Source organism: Molothrus aeneus, chromosome 5 (assembly GCF_037042795.1).
Source record: "Molothrus aeneus isolate 106 chromosome 5, BPBGC_Maene_1.0, whole genome shotgun sequence".
Classification (NCBI taxonomy): Eukaryota; Metazoa; Chordata; class Aves; order Passeriformes; family Icteridae; genus Molothrus; species Molothrus aeneus.
The window spans coordinates 35,149,443-35,166,965 of NC_089650.1; the positions used below are offsets into that span (position 1 = coordinate 35,149,443).

The 17,523-nt window shown below is 39.8% G+C and overlaps 1 protein-coding gene across 1 annotated transcript; it reads right to left on the reverse strand.

Moving 5' to 3' along the window:
- Positions 1 to 493: 493 nt before the first annotated feature.
- On the reverse strand, positions 494 to 11,018 carry CCT2 (chaperonin containing TCP1 subunit 2). Its single transcript, XM_066550505.1, has 16 exons — positions 10,914 to 11,018; positions 10,093 to 10,167; positions 9,576 to 9,641; positions 9,371 to 9,482; positions 8,471 to 8,547; positions 7,644 to 7,756; positions 6,900 to 7,102; positions 6,608 to 6,708; positions 6,400 to 6,527; positions 5,883 to 5,986; positions 4,237 to 4,356; positions 3,558 to 3,686; positions 3,369 to 3,472; positions 2,276 to 2,375; positions 1,445 to 1,586; positions 494 to 810 (listed from the first exon to the last, which is right to left on the reverse strand). Exons 1-16 carry the CDS (start codon positions 10,914 to 10,916, stop codon positions 780 to 782), a joined length of 1,608 nt encoding a protein of 535 aa, XP_066406602.1. The 5' UTR covers positions 10,917 to 11,018; the 3' UTR covers positions 494 to 779.
- Positions 11,019 to 17,523: the final 6,505 nt, after the last annotated feature.

Sequence of the window (17,523 nt, forward strand, 5' to 3'; positions counted from 1 at the left end):
CAGGATACTCGTCCCCACGTGGTGGAAGAGCGCTCCTCGTCTTTTATCTTCAGTCCATGCAGGTCCGTGTGGGCTAAGGGTTCAAACTAGCCGTGTTGGACTTATATAAAGCTCAGAGAACCATGGGTTATTGCACCTCTCAACTCCCCTGAGCAGAATGTAAAATTTGTGGTGTAAAAAGCTCACTTAGTTGTAGTTCTGGGCATTGACTGAGGTTCCTCATCCACTCACTCTCTTCCATCATGAAAAAAAAGAGTAACACTCCGTATCACTAGAAAAAGATACCATCTAACTTCAGAGCCTGTTTCTAGGACCAACTCAAAACCTCTGCAGCCAGGACTGGAATACACCTTTCACACTTACACAGCAGGTCAACACGAACCAGCAAGCCACAAGGGCTTAGTCACTCCCTGAAGCAGCTGAGGCCTGAGGCTGTGCACCACAGCTCTCCTCATGGATCTGCCCTTCCTGGTTCTACACAAAGAAATACAACTTTGGGAATCTGAATTTTTTTTTTTTATTACTGTGTATTTTAAGTGGAACCTGGAAGGAACAGAATGAATAGGGTTGTATAAAACCCCTGGTTTATACACCCCTGAAAGTGAATTCTTCCACACAACACACAAAAGCTCCAGTAAGTAAAAACCAACTGAAGACAGTGCCATTGATGGAGATCTGTTTGTCTCAAGCTTCTGTTCCATAACCTCACAAAAACTAGACCATTAAAAAAAATTACTAGGTGAGATCTGGTCCACACATCCTCAGGTACTGAAGAAAATTTAACAGGGGCGATGGTCTGGTACACGTTTTCTGGGGAGAAAAAGAAAAATCAGAAAATTCCCACCACATTGATGCCCACCAGCCCCTCCTCACCCACCCTTATTTTTAATCTTTAGTTAGTGTTTTATGTTCAGTGACAGCTTTATCTCACAGCACAAAAAACAGTACCACCTCAAAGCTAACACACCACCCATGACCATGCTAAAAAAAAAAAAAAACAAAAACTACCTGGTAGCAGGCCCACAGAGGATAACCTGCCTATGAGTGGCAATTCTTCTCAAACCTTTTAAGAAACATGTTTCTGTTTTAGCTGCAGATTCTACCTCAGAAGCAGCTGGACATTTCACTATAATTCTTGCCAAAAGAAAAAAGAAAGCACGATCCCTTACATTTTGGTCAGCCACTTGTGCAGATGTTTAGTGGTGACCCAGGATTAACTAGGCATTACTCAGGCACAGCAATTTAAGTTTGCTGATGGCTCTAAAGGCCTGATGACACTGCTAATGCAGTAAAATTATCTAATATGAACATCAGCATGTCACATGTCAGGTTCCCTTTCAAGTAAAGCATTTTTAGACAAAGACTTTTCTGCACCCTTACTCCTCCACAGAAGAAGGTTTACTCTGCACCACTGTGACTGACCATGCAGATACTCTGATCATACCTTGGTGCTGCTTTAATGATGTCATCTACACGAAGAATCATTTCTGCTGCTTCAGCTGCACTCAGCAACACTTGTCTCTTGACCTGGAAACTTTCTGTTACTCCCAAAACAGACATGTCCCCAATGACACCCTCTTTCATATCTGGAAGAAGAAATACATTAAGAGGTGTTTTTTTGGTTTTTTTAACTCAGCATTTTTTAAGGAAATTACAAGAAGCTGAGAACACAGTAACTTACCTGCTCAAATGAACTACACTGATAGTTAGGGAAGTATTAAATAAAGTCTTCTACCTCAAGAGTCCTGATTAAAGCCTAATGTTGCAATTACATATGAACAGTTGATGATAAAAACTTTATACACTGTGATGAGGAGACAAGATCCCAACAGGACTCTCAGCACTATGTCCTTACGTACATTAACTTCAGGGTTCTTCACCACCACTCTGTGGTTGTTCATTTGGGTTTTTTGGGGGGTGGGGGAAGGGGCAAAAGGAAGGATGTTTGGTTCTTCTGGGTTTTTAACTGGTTGCTGGTTTTAAAACAATGTTTTTATTTTTAAGTTTCCTATAACTAGACTCAGTGTAAGGGAAGTGTTTTTTAGAGGTGAAAACCATGCATTTAAGACACGAAGGTTTTCACTCTACTGTCAAAAGCCTGGTAGAACAAAAGGAATATAGTGCTGTACACAAAGTTCTACACAAAGCAAACAAACCAACATACTCAGCTCTCCCTGCTGAATATACATGACAGACATACATGAACCACTTTAATGAGCCCAAAGGACTTGGCCAAACAGCAATTCAAACACAGAAGTAAAACTGATCCCCTTACCCAGTCCATAAGTAGTCTTCCCTTCACTATGAGCAGCTCTGAGCTGAGCAACCAAATCAGCACTGTCATAGCCAGCATTATCAGCTATTATTGTTGGGATCTAAGGGGATAAACACAGGTTGTTTTTAATTAACATAGGGATTGATTGTTCACAAACATGAAACATACTTTGATGTTATCAGTTTACAACTGAATTTCAAGAAGATGCTTCAGAAACATGCCAGATGATCTGTTTACTGTGATAAGTAAAGACCCAAACTACCTTTCTAAGAATTTCAAGACTCTGTTGTAAGAAAGTACCTATGAGGACAGAAGCATGTTAGCAATCTGTATGCTCGTTTTACATGGACAGAAGTAAAAAAAGAATCTTGTCATTTTATCATTTCAGACTACAACTGGAGAAATGTTTTCATTTAAAAAGCACAAGTCTGCTGGTAAGCATTAACTACCTGACCATTCTGTTCACTGTTTCCATGACAGCAGTGCAAACTTGCATGTGCTGACTGAAGAGATAATGCCAAGTGTTACTATGCTCTTGAATTCAATTTTCTTGGGAGAAAGGTTTTCCCTAATTCAAATTGCAGAAAGTAAATTTTTTCCTCAAACAATCACAATTCTATTAATGTTTCTTGTGACACACTCATTTCCTACTAAGATGCAATCTCCAATGCAAGACCAGAAATTTGTAGCTAGTACTGGAGTATGAATACACTCAAACAGCACTAGAGCATCAATGGAACAGAAGGGTTGCTCTTTTCTAAATCAGTTTTCAGCTATCTAAGATGAGATTTTTATGTGCTATTTCTGCAGCAGTTTTAACCAGCAGGTAAGGTGAGCAAGAACCATTTAGAGGAGGGTTAGCATATGAACATTTACAAGCCTGTAACATGCAGAATTATTAAAACACCAGTACTTTTTTCCTAAGATAAAAAACCAATTTCCCCCTTTGTTTATCCAAGATGTGTTGCTAAACTTCACTTCTTTACTTTGGACAATCAAAATTTTTAAAGTGAAGCAAATATCTGATGTCACAAGTTAGTAAACTTCATGAAACTTTGTGTCTTAGCCCAGCAATATGATTAAATAAACCTACCATTCGTAAAGCTTTAGCAAAGGACTCCATTGCAACAGACTCTTTGCCAGGTGTTCTGACAGCAAGTTCTGCAACAGCGTTAGCCATCAGCATCTCTGAACAACCTATTCATTGAAGACACACAGATGTTACATATCCAACCTTCAGTAATACCAAATGTGCGACAAGTACAAAGAATCTGATATTCACCTCCACCATACACAGTTCTTGTGTCCTTCACAGTCTGGGCCAGGACACAGAGAGCATCATGCAGAGACCTCTCTGCTTCATCCAGAATCTGCTGGGTGGCTCCACGCAAAACTATGGTGCAAGCTTCACCTAGAAAGCACACATGTAAAAGGATTAAAAAGAGAAACCAGGACACAAAAATGGGCTATCACAAAGCATTTACCATGGTTTTGCTATCACTGGAGTCAAGTTCTGTATTACTTAATTTTGGGAACAAAAGAAAACATGATGACATTTCAAAGACAGAATGAAATTATGTGCACAGTGCTATTGCTTTGGTTCCACAGCACCATATTTAATTTAACAGAAAATTAATATTGCCTCAAAACTCCTTAAAAATTAGAGCATTGGCATTTACTAGAACAAGCTCTTTAAGTATGACACATTGCTACTTTTCTTGTCAACTGCATTTCCAAAAGCAGAAACCTTGGTTCCCATCCTTAAAAATGATTATATGTTCATTTACGTAACACGAAACATCCACAGTTTCAACCATGAAACTGTGCAGGACTTTTACTGAAAAGCAAGGCTTTAATAGAAACAGTTACATAAATCATTACAGAATTCCTATGCATTACTGGAAACCGAACAGCACTAGCAGAGGGTTAACACAAATGTTACAATACACTGTTAGTGTTACCCATTGCTACTCCAGAGAAATGAATGAGTTTATCTTCTCCAATCATGACTTCTTCAATAAGCTTGCAGCTTCCTAGTTTTACTAGCTCAGGGTGATCAAAGGTTGAAGCAATTTCACCACCTGCAAGTGTAAGATCATAAAGAAATCAGAGCTCACAATGAAAGCATCCTTTCAGGCAAGGTCTAACCAAGGTGGGGGGGGAGGCGGGGGTTGGAAAAAAAAGAGTCTTCATAATTGCCCCCAAATAAATTTAAATTAAAATTACTGATAAGCCAAGACTGTCTCACGTCAGCATGTGGTACCAGAAAACGTCAACCAATGCTGATAAATCCTTAAAACACCCATTTTGTTTCACATCACAAGGACTAAAATGCTCGTGAGTTGTGTCTGATAACAGAATAAACATTCATCTTTGTAGCATTAAAATATCAGTATGTTTCAAGTTTTCACAGTATTGACTGATTAAGTATTTATAAAACACTAAATGAAGTCTCTTATGCTTTAAAATTTAAGCTTGTGACAGTATTCCTTTTGCCTGCCTGATGATGGCTGAGAACCACCATTCTCCTGCATGGCAAGTCTCATTCCATGCTGCAGCAGCAATACTGTGCAGGATCTGTAAACTGCTGTACCATAAACAAAACAAGCACTACAACGACCAAAACGGCTTTGAACACAACATTGTTCTAGTTCTTGTTCCAGTTCTTTCGTCTTCCTATTAGAAAACTCTTTACACGTATGCATTCCCCATGTGGGCTCAATAATCCCACAGTAGTTTGCAGCACTGTGTAATTGCAGCACCACAAGAAAAACCAAGACTTGGAGCAGAGTTTGTGTATATTAAAAACTTGTCCTTTTTTCAGCTATACTATTCAAGCCGGTGTGGTCCGATAAGGCCCTTTTGCTCTGCATAGAAAGTCTGCTTTCAGTTTTTTCCAGAATGTAACCAGTGTTCTTCTCAATCACACATTTGCCAGTGTCAATGTGCCTACTGACACTTATATGCAGTTGCTACCTCAGTTTTGCTAAGATAAGCAAGTCAGTGTCTTTTCCTTTCTCCTGCAAAGCAAATTCATCCTCCTGATCACTTTCAAAATCAACTATGATGTCCCAGTTAACTATCTATGACTTCAGCAATGAGAATTATCTGTAGCATTCCAGAGGTCTCATTTTCATTAATTACTAAAATCACATTTATGCTGACCACTACCCAAAATATCCAGGTTGTTCAGGTTATTTAAGATCCTCCTCGAGTCAAAAACTCAGGCCCACATTTTTAACAAAGGATGACTCAGTCTTCTCTATCATTACAGTCAAACAACAGCCATTTAAACCAATTGCTATCAAAGAATAAAGTACTGTTAGTATTAACTTGTGGAGTTATTCTTTCTGTTGCTAAGTTTCATCTTTTCTTTAGAAAACAAACATCAAAATCTTATCAAGCAGGAACTTAACTGAAAATATTTTTAAAATATGAAAGAAGGTTACCAACTGGCACTAACTTGCTAAATTCTTTCCCATGTTTTGTGTTAGGATCCTTTATTCACAGATGCTGAAGAAGTATGTTTAAGTAAGTTTAATGTTTACTAATGATCAGACAAATAATGTGCCCCTCCAAGTTTCATACAACAAAATACTCTACACACCTGTAACAAGAGCCAGACGTTCTACACCTGCAAAGTCTGCATGTTCAATAGCCATGACACCAGCAGCTCCAAAGAGATGTTCAGGGTAGTTGTAGATCAGCTGTCTAAAATTACAACACATCTCACCATCACACACAGAACAAACCTTTGAAAATAACACAGTAACAAAAGACACCAGCTTCTCAGTAGCATGGACACAGGACAGATTTCTGAAAGCTACCAAAGCAGTCCATGGATGAGGCATCTGCCGCACATGGAATGTTACACAACACAAAAGCAAATGTAGTGACAGGAAAACATGGAAAGCTAAGGAAAAAAAAAAAATCAAACTATGTTTTTTGAAATATCCTTTCACTGAAGAAACACTACCACACTAAGCACAGGCAGCTATATGCTTTAAGGTCTTAGTCCTTTGATCCTAAGTGCCTGCTGGGCACTTAACTGCCTATTCTAGCAGAGTGAACTAGAAGAACATGGAAAGTAATGTAACTCTCCCTTTTTCCCAAGAAATACATACCTGTTAATAAAGCAATTTATTCCGTGTTTAAGAATACGATCCACTTTCTCCTTCATCTTTTCTTTTTCTGCCTGTTCTATTTCTGCCACTTTTGCTGTGGAGTCCACTCTAACACGAGAGCCAAAAATCTAAATCAAAGAGAAAAGAACTCAGTCTCAAAATTCCATTTACAAAAACACAGTTTCTCAACAGTAGTTCTGTCACATACCTTAATCTTGTCTGTATCCATACCAGTATTTGCAATAAGAATCTTTGCATTTTCAATTCTTTTTGGCTGATTTACACCAATCTTCTTGTCAAGCAAAAAGCCTGTAGTAACAGAAAGGACTTGTAAAACTTCAAATTAAAAAAGGAGAGCAATTACTAGTTATTACAAAATCCCCCATCTTAAGTATTCAATTTAATAATAACAGTGTTTCATATAACAAATTTACATAGATGTGCAACCTTTAGCAGCTTTGTTTCTCAAGTGCATACACAATCAACACTCAAAGACTCACCTTCATCTAAGTAGGAATCAGCCAAACTTCCACCAAGTTTCTTAATGACATGGATAGCCTCCAAATTACCAGAACCTTTCAACCTAAGAACAGCTTCTACAGCCAGCTTGACAAAGTGATCCTTGTGGTGAGTAAGTAATTTTGATGAAAGAGTTGTTCCTGCGATGTTCATCAAGTCTTCACGGAACTTTACTTCATCATTGCTAAAATAAAGACAGCTCAGTTAAAGTGGAAAGTCTGAAAGCCTTAACTACCACTAGCTCCCACCATGAGTCTTTGCCCACTTCTTCAGGCCTGTATCTGTATATGTACCATATTTTCTTTTGAGGAATGCTGCACAGAATCCCTCCACTGTCCCAGAACACAACCTTCTACTTGAAATACAAGTTTTGTTAGGAGAATTTCTGCATTCAGCTTTAGAAAGTTTGTGCTCTCAAAGTGCTGGGCATGGGAAATAGTTGTATTTAAAATGTGAGTACAAAATCTGAAGTAACAGCTCAGATCTTTGTTCCAGGGAGCAAATTACAGCTTATATTTCATTTCTGCACATAAGTAATTGTGAAGCTTCTTTAACTCATTAGAAAAAATACCCATTATTTTTTTCTCAACTGTTAAAATTCAGGAACTCAGCCTTCACACTGCATTAATAAGAGTGAAGAATTTACCAATGGACTGTAATTTGCATTGATGTTTTGATCTTGAGTATTTTTTTATATAAAGTTACAGCAAATGGGCATTACTAACCCATGATCCACAGCTGCTTTCAAAAGTGCCTCTCTTGAAGCCTTTGTGGCTGCTCTCCAGCCTGCAATGATGGTCTGAGGATGAATCTTCCTTGCAATCAGTAATTCTGCCTCCTATTTAAATGAAATCAATAATTATTCCCCCCCCAAAAAAAAGTATAGTGACACTAACTAGAAAAGACACGTTCATTTATGGATGCAATTTAGAATGTAATTGAAGAAAGCTATCTTTATTTTTCTGTGGAACTTGGCAAGCTGATAGATCATTCTTTAAGATGCTCTTGATCCCAGTTACTGGACCTGAGATGATCAGACTTTCTGACACAGCTCTGCAAGGAAGAATGATTCATTCTCAAATCTCTTTCATAGTAATTTCAGGTTTAGAATTTGGCAGTGTAAATTCTTCCACAAGCATAAAATCCATACAGAATTTAAATGAACAGTATGAATTCAGGCCTTGAGCAAAGAACAGAATTTAGCAAGATTTTTTTCCTATGGAAATGGATTTCAGAGGACTGAGACTCACAACTAAGCAGTGCTGCATATTGCTCAGTGCAATAGCCAGAAAGTGAGCAGTAAGAGTCAACTTAAAATACTTGAGAGTTTATAAAAAATAATATAAGTAGTAATAGTCCAAAATAATACAAAAAAATGATGATGCAATACCTAAGGGCTGGTATTTTTGCCCCCTACCAATTTCACCAGCAACAGAGCAAGCTACTCCTTGCTATGCTATGGGAGCCCTTTACAAAGACAGGATAACACACCTCCTACTGGAGGCACCACAGAAGTACACTGACAAACATCTGAAAAAACACAACACATCACCCTCAGTAATTCAGCTGCCAACACTGTGACAGATGTAGTTCCATCGCCAACTTCATCATCTTGAACCTTTGACATATCTGAAGAAGGAAAAGACATTATTAATGCTATTTTTCTCATGCATTAATTTGGACAAAAAAATCAGATCTTACTTTTTGTGTAAAGAGAGAACTCTAAAAAAAACCCCAGAAAAACAAGAGATGCAAACGAAACTTGGCATCCTCCAAACTCCTGCTCGTTATTTGTAACAGTTTCAGCCTGGTGATGGTCAAGATGCTCCCCTGTGTTCCCCATCCTAACAATGGTTATCAAAAGGACAGCTGGATAGAAGCTCTAAGGTACAGATGCAGGATCAGAGACTATAATAACCAGGTCTGCTGCATGAACTGCTGATAAACTGGGACACAGCAAACACAAAATCATTCATTAGGAAACCTGACACCCAATAGATCAGGCTCCTGCTTGTCACCAGTAGTGGACCAGTGGCACAGTAGAACAGTCACTCACAACAGTAAACTCTGTACAGAAGTACAGAGCTCACTGAGTGTCAGAGATTTAAATCTGGGAGAAACACAGTAAACCTCTGCTGCTGCACAGATTTCTGTTCCAAATTTTCCCACTGCAAAACGAGGGGTATACAGCTGTCTTTTGTCCCTTCTGACTCCTGGGAAACAGGCTTAAGGGAAAAGAAGATAAAAAACCAGTTTTGAAGAGCAGCACACACCACAATTTTACTTTTGCAGAACGCCACAACTCTTGCAGTACCCTGCCCTTCTTACTTAAGGATTTCTGCTCCCCTTCCCTTCAATTTTTTACAGTATTTCAAGAACACTTTTCTAAGAACAAATACAAACACCACAACAGAGTTACAAATTAAGAAATATCAAGCCTTTAAGAACTCACCAACCAAGACCTTGGCAGCTGGATTGTCAACTCCAATAGCTTTCAGGATGGTTGCACCATCATTGGTAACTGTGACAGAGCTGTCTCTCCCGGTACTTAAAAGAATCTTGTCCTACAAGATGTAAGATTTAGCATACTGCTTGAAAAGGCACTGTGACTATTACAGCTAAATTAATGGGCATGACTACCCATGCAGCTGTCTTACCATGCCTTTAGGCCCCAGGGTGCTCTTGACTAGGTCACCAATGGCAATGGCACCAACAAAGGATGACTGAAATGGAAATAAATATACCTCAGGGAACAATTTATTTCTACTCTAGTACAAGAATTATACACTATCACATAGCTTTCAACACTTTAACCAACCCTTCCACCTCTTCCATGGAGGCTTAACTGAACTTAAGGCAAGTTTCTTAACTGCTAAATTTTGATAACCAGATCAAATATACCTAAACCTCCCAGAAACCATAAGTCTGTCTCAAAGCCAGAAGAAATGCCACCAATTTTCTGAGCTCCAGTAAAGGTACTTTGGTTTTGACAATGAAGAGTTTCTCTAATTTTTAGTATTAACAAAACTCCCTTCTGTTCACAGACATGCAACAAGAACAGTCAGTTAGAGACAGAAGTTCCATATCACGATATAGTGAAAGTATTTTTAGTAATAGAAAGGAGAAAGTTTAATTACCTCAAGTACTACCCATTTCTTAGAGAATTAAACTTACCAACCGAGCTGTTTCTGCCTTCTCTTCATCTGCACCTGCCTTGAAAATGTTCACAGGAGCAAGGGAAATGGATGCCTAAAACACAGTTAATGTAAGAATATTGTTTTAGCTTCAATAAAACTATGTGTTCTAAAAGCAAATCCCCAACACTAACAGCTTAAACAATGTTTTTTTAAATAAAATTACTTCCATACCCCATTTTGTTGTGATAACAGATATATTTAAGAAATAGCCAAGGTTCTTAACCATCTGTCCTGCAATCTCACAGCCCAGTGAAGGATTCCAAGGCCAAGCGCAGCTGCAGGCACACTGCAGCGCACACCAGGCCCGACCAGCCCATCCTTTCATGGCTGTGCGAGCGCTGCTGCTCTGCCCACCAGCCGGGCCTTGCCTACAGCCCGACGGCAGCCACAACCAGCAGAACCAAAACAACTCTATTTACTGCCCAATGCCTTTAGCGTTTTGATACCTGAGCCGGACTCGCCCTTTTTTTTTTTTTTTTTTCATATCAAGGCAAATTAATCATATCGGTAACCAATACACGCCTTTAAGGACCAACATTTGCAGAGCACCCAAGGCCTTAAATGAAGAAGGATCAAATACCCGCACACAGGTACCACAGCTCTCAGAGTCGCCCCGCCCCGGCTCCAGAACCTTCGGAGCCGCCCCGCCGCCTCAGCCCCCAGCACAGCGCGGGGAAACGCAGGGCGCGGCCTCCAGGCCTCGCCATCCATCCATCCCGCCCGCCCGCGTGGAGCGCAGCCCCGCCGGCCCTGCCGCACCCCGGCCCGGCCCGGCCTGGCCTGGCCGCTGCCGCTCACCATGGTGCCGGTGCCGCCGGGAGCCGCCGCCCGCCCGCCCTCCTTCAGCACAGAACGCGCGCCGCGCCGCAGCCCCACGAGCTCCCCCGGAATGGCGTCACTGCGGCCGCCGCTTCCGCCGCGCGCGGCCTGCTGGGAGCCGCAGTCCGGCCCCGCGCCCGCCGCCCTCAGCGGCTGCGCCACCGCCCCTCGGGCCGGGCTGTGTGCCTTGGAGCCCTGCGGGAAGGAAATTCCTTACGCTGGAACAGGCTGCCCGCAGAAAGCGTGCGTGCCCCATCCCTGGCAGTGCCCAGGGCCAGGCTGGATGGGACCCTGAGCATCCTGGCCGAGGGGAAAGTGTCCCCGCCCATGGCAGGGGGTTTGGAGCTAGGTGATGGTTAAGGTGCCTTCCAACCCAAAGCTATTTTATGATGCTGCGGTTCTGTGATATTCCTGGAGGTCAGTTCTCAGACAGGTCAAAAGCATTTTTAGTTACTGCTTGCGGCCTCCAGCGCGCTTGCCAGCCCATCCCCGATGGCTGCTCTTAGACCTCGGCTCCAGTTACAAGCCGTGAACAGGAGATGTCCAGCACAATCCCACTCCGTACTCTGCAATTCAATACAGAAAAATTGGTGACTGTTCCCCTGGCAGCTTTGCCAGTGTGAGACAACACTTAAAGTTTGCTTTGTCACTGCTTTTCCTCTACACAAAGCCTGTTACCGGGTCATATAAGGAAAAAAACCCAAACCCAACCTGTATTACTTTGTATGACTCATCTTCAAGAATTGATTCCAGCTGGTATCTCTCTTCTTGCTCCTAGGTACTAAACTCTTGGGATATATGGAAAGTTGCTTGTTCTAGATTCAAACTGGCCAGAGACAGAAATCCATCCCAATGGAGACAGCAAAAAAGAACATGACTAAAGCTCAGCCAGCTCTCACCTGTATTGCTAATTTTGTCAATACCTGGTTAGTATTAGTTCTTGAGTATGTTAGGCCTTTCGTTCTATTTTCTTCACAGAGTTAGATACACTTCCCTCCACAACCCTGTTCTGTAATTAGACTACTAATTTAATTTAAATACCTAGTTTTCATCATAGTTATGCTGAAAACTATTTAAGTTTTGGCTAGGGCAAATAATACAACTAAACAATGTAAACAGCTTCTCTCAGAATCACAGCTTTCATAAAGATGTGCACTGAAGTAATAATTCATTTTAATTCACGTTTGCTGCTACTGTGGTGAGTTGGGAGAAAAAATATTTTAAAGTGCTTCAGACTTATCCAAGTTATTGCCTTTGAAAGATCCAACGCTCACAGAAAAACTACAAATTAGTGAATTGGGTTGAAGGGGCTTTTGACCATTGCTAAGCTATGCTTTACAAAGTGTAAAGGCAGTGATACCAGACTAGGAAGAACACAGCAGCAGCACTGGTTCTGGGCTCCCACCTCTCCTAGCTGTGCCGTGCCCTCACCTCGCTTGTGCCAAGGGCAATTTTCCAAGTTGCACAGTATGGGAAGAAAAAAATGCCTCATTTTAAAAAAAATCTCAATCTACATGCACGACAAAGGTGCGACAGAAAACCGGCAGAAATGAAACAAAATCTTGGAGATGAATTTACAGACTTCAGAGCACCATGATCAGTTTTGGGCATTTTTTTACTACAGAGTAATGAGTGGAATAGAGAGAAAGGGAGGAGGGCAGAGAGAGGTACATGAAGCAATGATTTAAAGAAAAGCAAAAAAGATTATATAAACAAAACACAATACAGTGACACTAACACTGCAAACTACTGAAGTAACCCACAGACAACCTTTAATGTAAAATCAATAGTTTATTGCCATGCTACAATTTTTTTTTTTCCAAATGAAGTTGGCACTGGTAAGGGGAAAAATGTACATAACACATTTTTTTAAAAATGCACATTTGGTAAGCTTTCTCTATAACAACAGCTTAAAAGAAGTGAAATTATTTTTTTTAAGATTAATGTGGAATGGCATAAAAATACACTCTTTCTGCATAGTATAAGAAATACGGAATGTTTGTAAAAACAAATTCACTGAACAGGGAAAATTACTTGAAATTTTATAAACAATTTGGCAATGGTACTCCCACTGTTTAGACTTTTTTATATAAAAGAAATAAAAATCTAGAAAGCTACCTTTATACAAAGTTGCTATATTTATGCCTTTAAGTAGGAAAAAACATTTTATAATGCAAATTAGGACATACAATAATCTTACAATATGATACAATGTAATGACAAGAAAGGAACATACAACATAAGATTTTGGCCTTTGTAGAAATGTTTATTTCTGCATTTAATAAATGCATTTGTGGCACACTGGTGACTACTGTATCACTCCTACCAGTCAGCTTGGACGCTAGTGCGGTGCGTTTGGCCGGGACACAGACGCTTGCCAGGAGACCAAAGGTGATGCTGCAGTGAAGCCAGATGTGAGAAAGGCAACGTGCCTGCTGGTCCAGCCATCTGGACTGTGGGACACCATACAACACTCTTTCCTCTCATATCAGAGCATTTCTTATACATTCAGTTATTAAGTACCAAAGTCTTACAAGTGAGAACATCCGTGTTTGCGATTTGGCAAAATTTCAAAATACAAAGTTAGTACCAAATATATAATATATTATATATAAAATGTGGGTGTATGATATACACACATATTCCAATGCAAAAAACCTGCATTACTATGGAGTTAAATTCGCTGACATCCATTCCTAAATAACATTACCATTAAAAAACAGGTGTAATCCTGATCTTTCACACGTTTTAGAATCACTTCCTCTTTCATACACAACAGTTAAAGCAATATATATGCAACTATGACTAAGAAATCAAAATTCCCATAATTATCTGAACTCTGACCACAACAAATAGGATTTGGTTTTCAGTACATGTAATTAAATATATTTATATTTTTACATCCTTTTAGACCATTCCTGAAGAACTTGACCAAGCAGGTCCTCAGGTGTAACAGAGCTGTTACACCAGCAGTACTTGATCTTGCAGGAGCACATCCAGTGGCCCTTGAAGTCAACAGGAATAATTTCTTCATCTTCAAAGGACACTGCATGCAGACCGAACAAGCTCTGGAAGGGTCACCCCGCTAACAAGGAAGATTTCCTGATGACATCAAAGCTCCTTGTCAGACTTCCTTTCCAACTGCCAAGGGGCAGGACCAGAGCAAATGATGCTCTGGGCTCCCTGGGTCACTTGGCAGGCGGTGTGCACTGCACAGCCCAGCACCAGGGACTGGCAGGGTGAGCTTCACCACACCTTTCATACTAAGGCTTCTCACAGAAAGCAGGGAGCTGCTCCCCACACTCCTCACTTGGCAATTCGGTCACTACAGGTCTCAGACAGAAGCTCTGGCTGGGACCCCAAGGCATTTAGTACTTTGTAGACACAGAGGAAGATGGTCCCTGTTCTGAAGGGCTTGAGCCTATTTTTTAATGATAGTTTTTACATAATCTCCTTTCTATATACACATATTTGCTACATAAAACAGAATTACACCAAAGTAATGGATATAGCGGAAAACATTGTCACAATATATGTATTACCACACTAAATAATTACTAAAACTGCAAGAAAAATTTCAAAAATGCCCTTCATAATGTATAAAAATATAGAAATATCCAACACTTGTTTCATCGACCTTATTTCTCATATTCTATTTCTACCTGTACACCTACATACTTCCAAACAAAATACTGCGTTAATCTGGAGTAAACACCGTGTTAGGAAAATATCCTCATAAGACATCTGACAGACTTACTCACATACCTTACAGCACAGCACAAGAAATAATGTATACATGGTCAGAGTTGCAGAATGCTAAGTTGCTCTTTTTTTTTCTTCTGATTCACTCATCTTGTCCAAAAGAGGAAGTAATTCCTAAAGATTGTGAAAGAACCTCAACATGAATTCCTTTTTCATAATCTTCTGTAAGAAGGACATCAGCAAACCTGACTCCAACTTAACGCAGTTTTTTGTGGCGGAATTTCTTCTGGATTTTTTTTTCTTGGAGTGTATATGAATTAAAAATAAAGATATAATAAATGAACTTAAGTTTATATTAAGTAAATACTGTCAAATATAAATGCCTGAATTGCTACCTCAAGGAAGAGATGGGAAAGATCATATCATTAAATTCCAAAAACACCTAACTCTATCTATCACAATGAAGGACCAGACTCCTCTAGGGAAATAGGAGAATTTCAGATTTAAGTCCACTACTAGTTTCTACTCCATTAGTTTCATCTTATTTGCAGCCATTAAATAAATTAGTACAGTGCAGAAATGGAATTTCACCATGGATCTCACCTTACATGAAGCGAGGAATACTGCTTAAAAACAGACGTCCAAATCAGATACATCATTGTATGCTCAAACTACTGACATGAATCAGAATTTCCACTCTTACTTCACCGACAGTGAATAAGAACAATCTGTTCTCTCTTGAATCTCTCTCATTGAGAAGCAGGTAAATATAAAACAAAAACAAGAACAGCCAGATTTTGAGCCAATGCACAGTGTTATAAAACCAGCAAAATCAACTGCTGATCCGTCACCTATAAAAAGCAGCCCTGTTTTGACACTGGTTTGGAATTTGTACACTTTACACATTTCCATGATCCTTTTTACACCCAAGCCCTAGTCAGAGGTGCAAACACACACAAATATCCAAACATCAAGTGGGGGTGGGGGGGAGCAGTGGGGGGAAGGACATTTTATCAATTTATTATATGAAATTTCTACTTCAACACTTATATTTTCTATAAAAGCTCTGAAGACGTTAATAGGAATAGTGCTTCAATGCACATCATCAGATTCAACCCCTGTTAAATGCAGAACATACTTATTGGGGGAAACAAAAGATGTTCTAATGAGTGTCATGGTTTTCAGAATGGTCTTTTTCAATATTGTTTTAGGAAGTTAGCAAAAAAACACCACAAAAATTAAAACAATTGGTCCTCCTCCTGACATGATTTTGAGGGAAAGTTTACTTTCCTGACATAACAATGGAATAAATTCTCATTTATTATCATTCATTAGAAGTACAATTCTGTGTATTTCTAGCACAATATTATGTACTTTTGGTCACTTTTCTGTATTCTTTAACAACTCAGTTTCCTTGTTTAAAAGATAGAGTAATGTATGTCTTTCCCAAATCATTGCACTAAAGGAATACCTACAGTTAAAGGTTTCCCCTTGTTAAATGTGTTTGAAGGGCAGCAACAGACTGCACATTATGGATGAAAAGTAGAATTGGATGGAGATGCTACCATTTTTACAGGACCTAGTTTATGTAAACTTTACATGCCACATTTACTAAAGAAAATGGTTACATATTTCTAGTTTCTCAGTCTATACACCTGTGGGCCCAAAATAAATATGAATGGAGAGATTTCAGCTGAAAACTGAATCCTAGATTACAGACACTAAATCTAACATCACAGCCTTTAAAAGAGACTGAATTGAAAAAATATTTACCAAGTCTCAAAGGGTAAAGTGCATTGCAACTGCATCTACTTCAAGGGGCAGAAAATAAGGAATGCTAAAGATGAGTAGTGTGGGTGACAGGGACTACCCAGCATGTTTGGAGTGTACACAAAACAAGAAGGCATTATCCCACCTGTGAAGCCTAACAGGTTAAAAAGTAGTTCTGGAAAATATGTCATCAGACTTCTTAATATAATTAAGGCTACAGACAGTTCAAATTTCAGTATGTTCTCAATTCTGGGGACCAGAGCTAAGAAAACATTGTGAAACTTGCAATAATGTAAAAAATTTGCTCAGACCATTCTTTTTAGCTGAGACTACTCAGAATAATGCATAGGACAGTGCACTGGAAGTAAGGAGGGATATGGCTGGTTGTTGAAATTTCAGCAGGTCACTTATGATCTACCCAAAGCCTCTGCTTCCCTATTTAGTAATTAAGAATATTATTACTTCCCTGCCTCACAGATGTGTTTTAAGGGTTCAGTTAATTAGTCCAAACTATACAGATGAGGACCATATATTGCTAAGCAGCTAGCTAGACCAAACAGGTTTGCCTCAAAACACATGCAGCTCACAAATTTAAGTGAGCTATATGCTAAGAACAATAATCACACCAATATTATTAACCCAGTAAGTGTTTTGCAATACATGGTAATTTCTCTTCAGTACAGACCAGGAGGTCCATAAGGTGAGGCAATGGCAAAGATGTGAGGGAGCAGTTACAGAATCACAGAATCAGTAGGCTTGGAAAAGACCTCTGAGATCACTGAAGCCAACCTATGACCAAACACCACCTGTGGTCAACAAGACCACAGCACCAACTGCCATGTCCAGTCTTTCCTTAAACACCTCCAGGGACAGTGACTCCACCACCTCCCAGGGCAGCATATTCCAATGCCTAATCAGCCTTTCTGTGAAGTATTTCTTGCTAACATCTACCTGGCACAGCTTAAGCGTATGTGCTCTTGTCCTGTTGCTGGCTGACTGGGAGAAGAGACCAATGCCCTACCAGGCTACAACCTTTAAAATGCCTAGGTCTAGGTAGTCTTTACCTTCTTGAGTACCAAGGTCTCCTCACAAGTCAGTGAGTCTATCACAAGAGTAT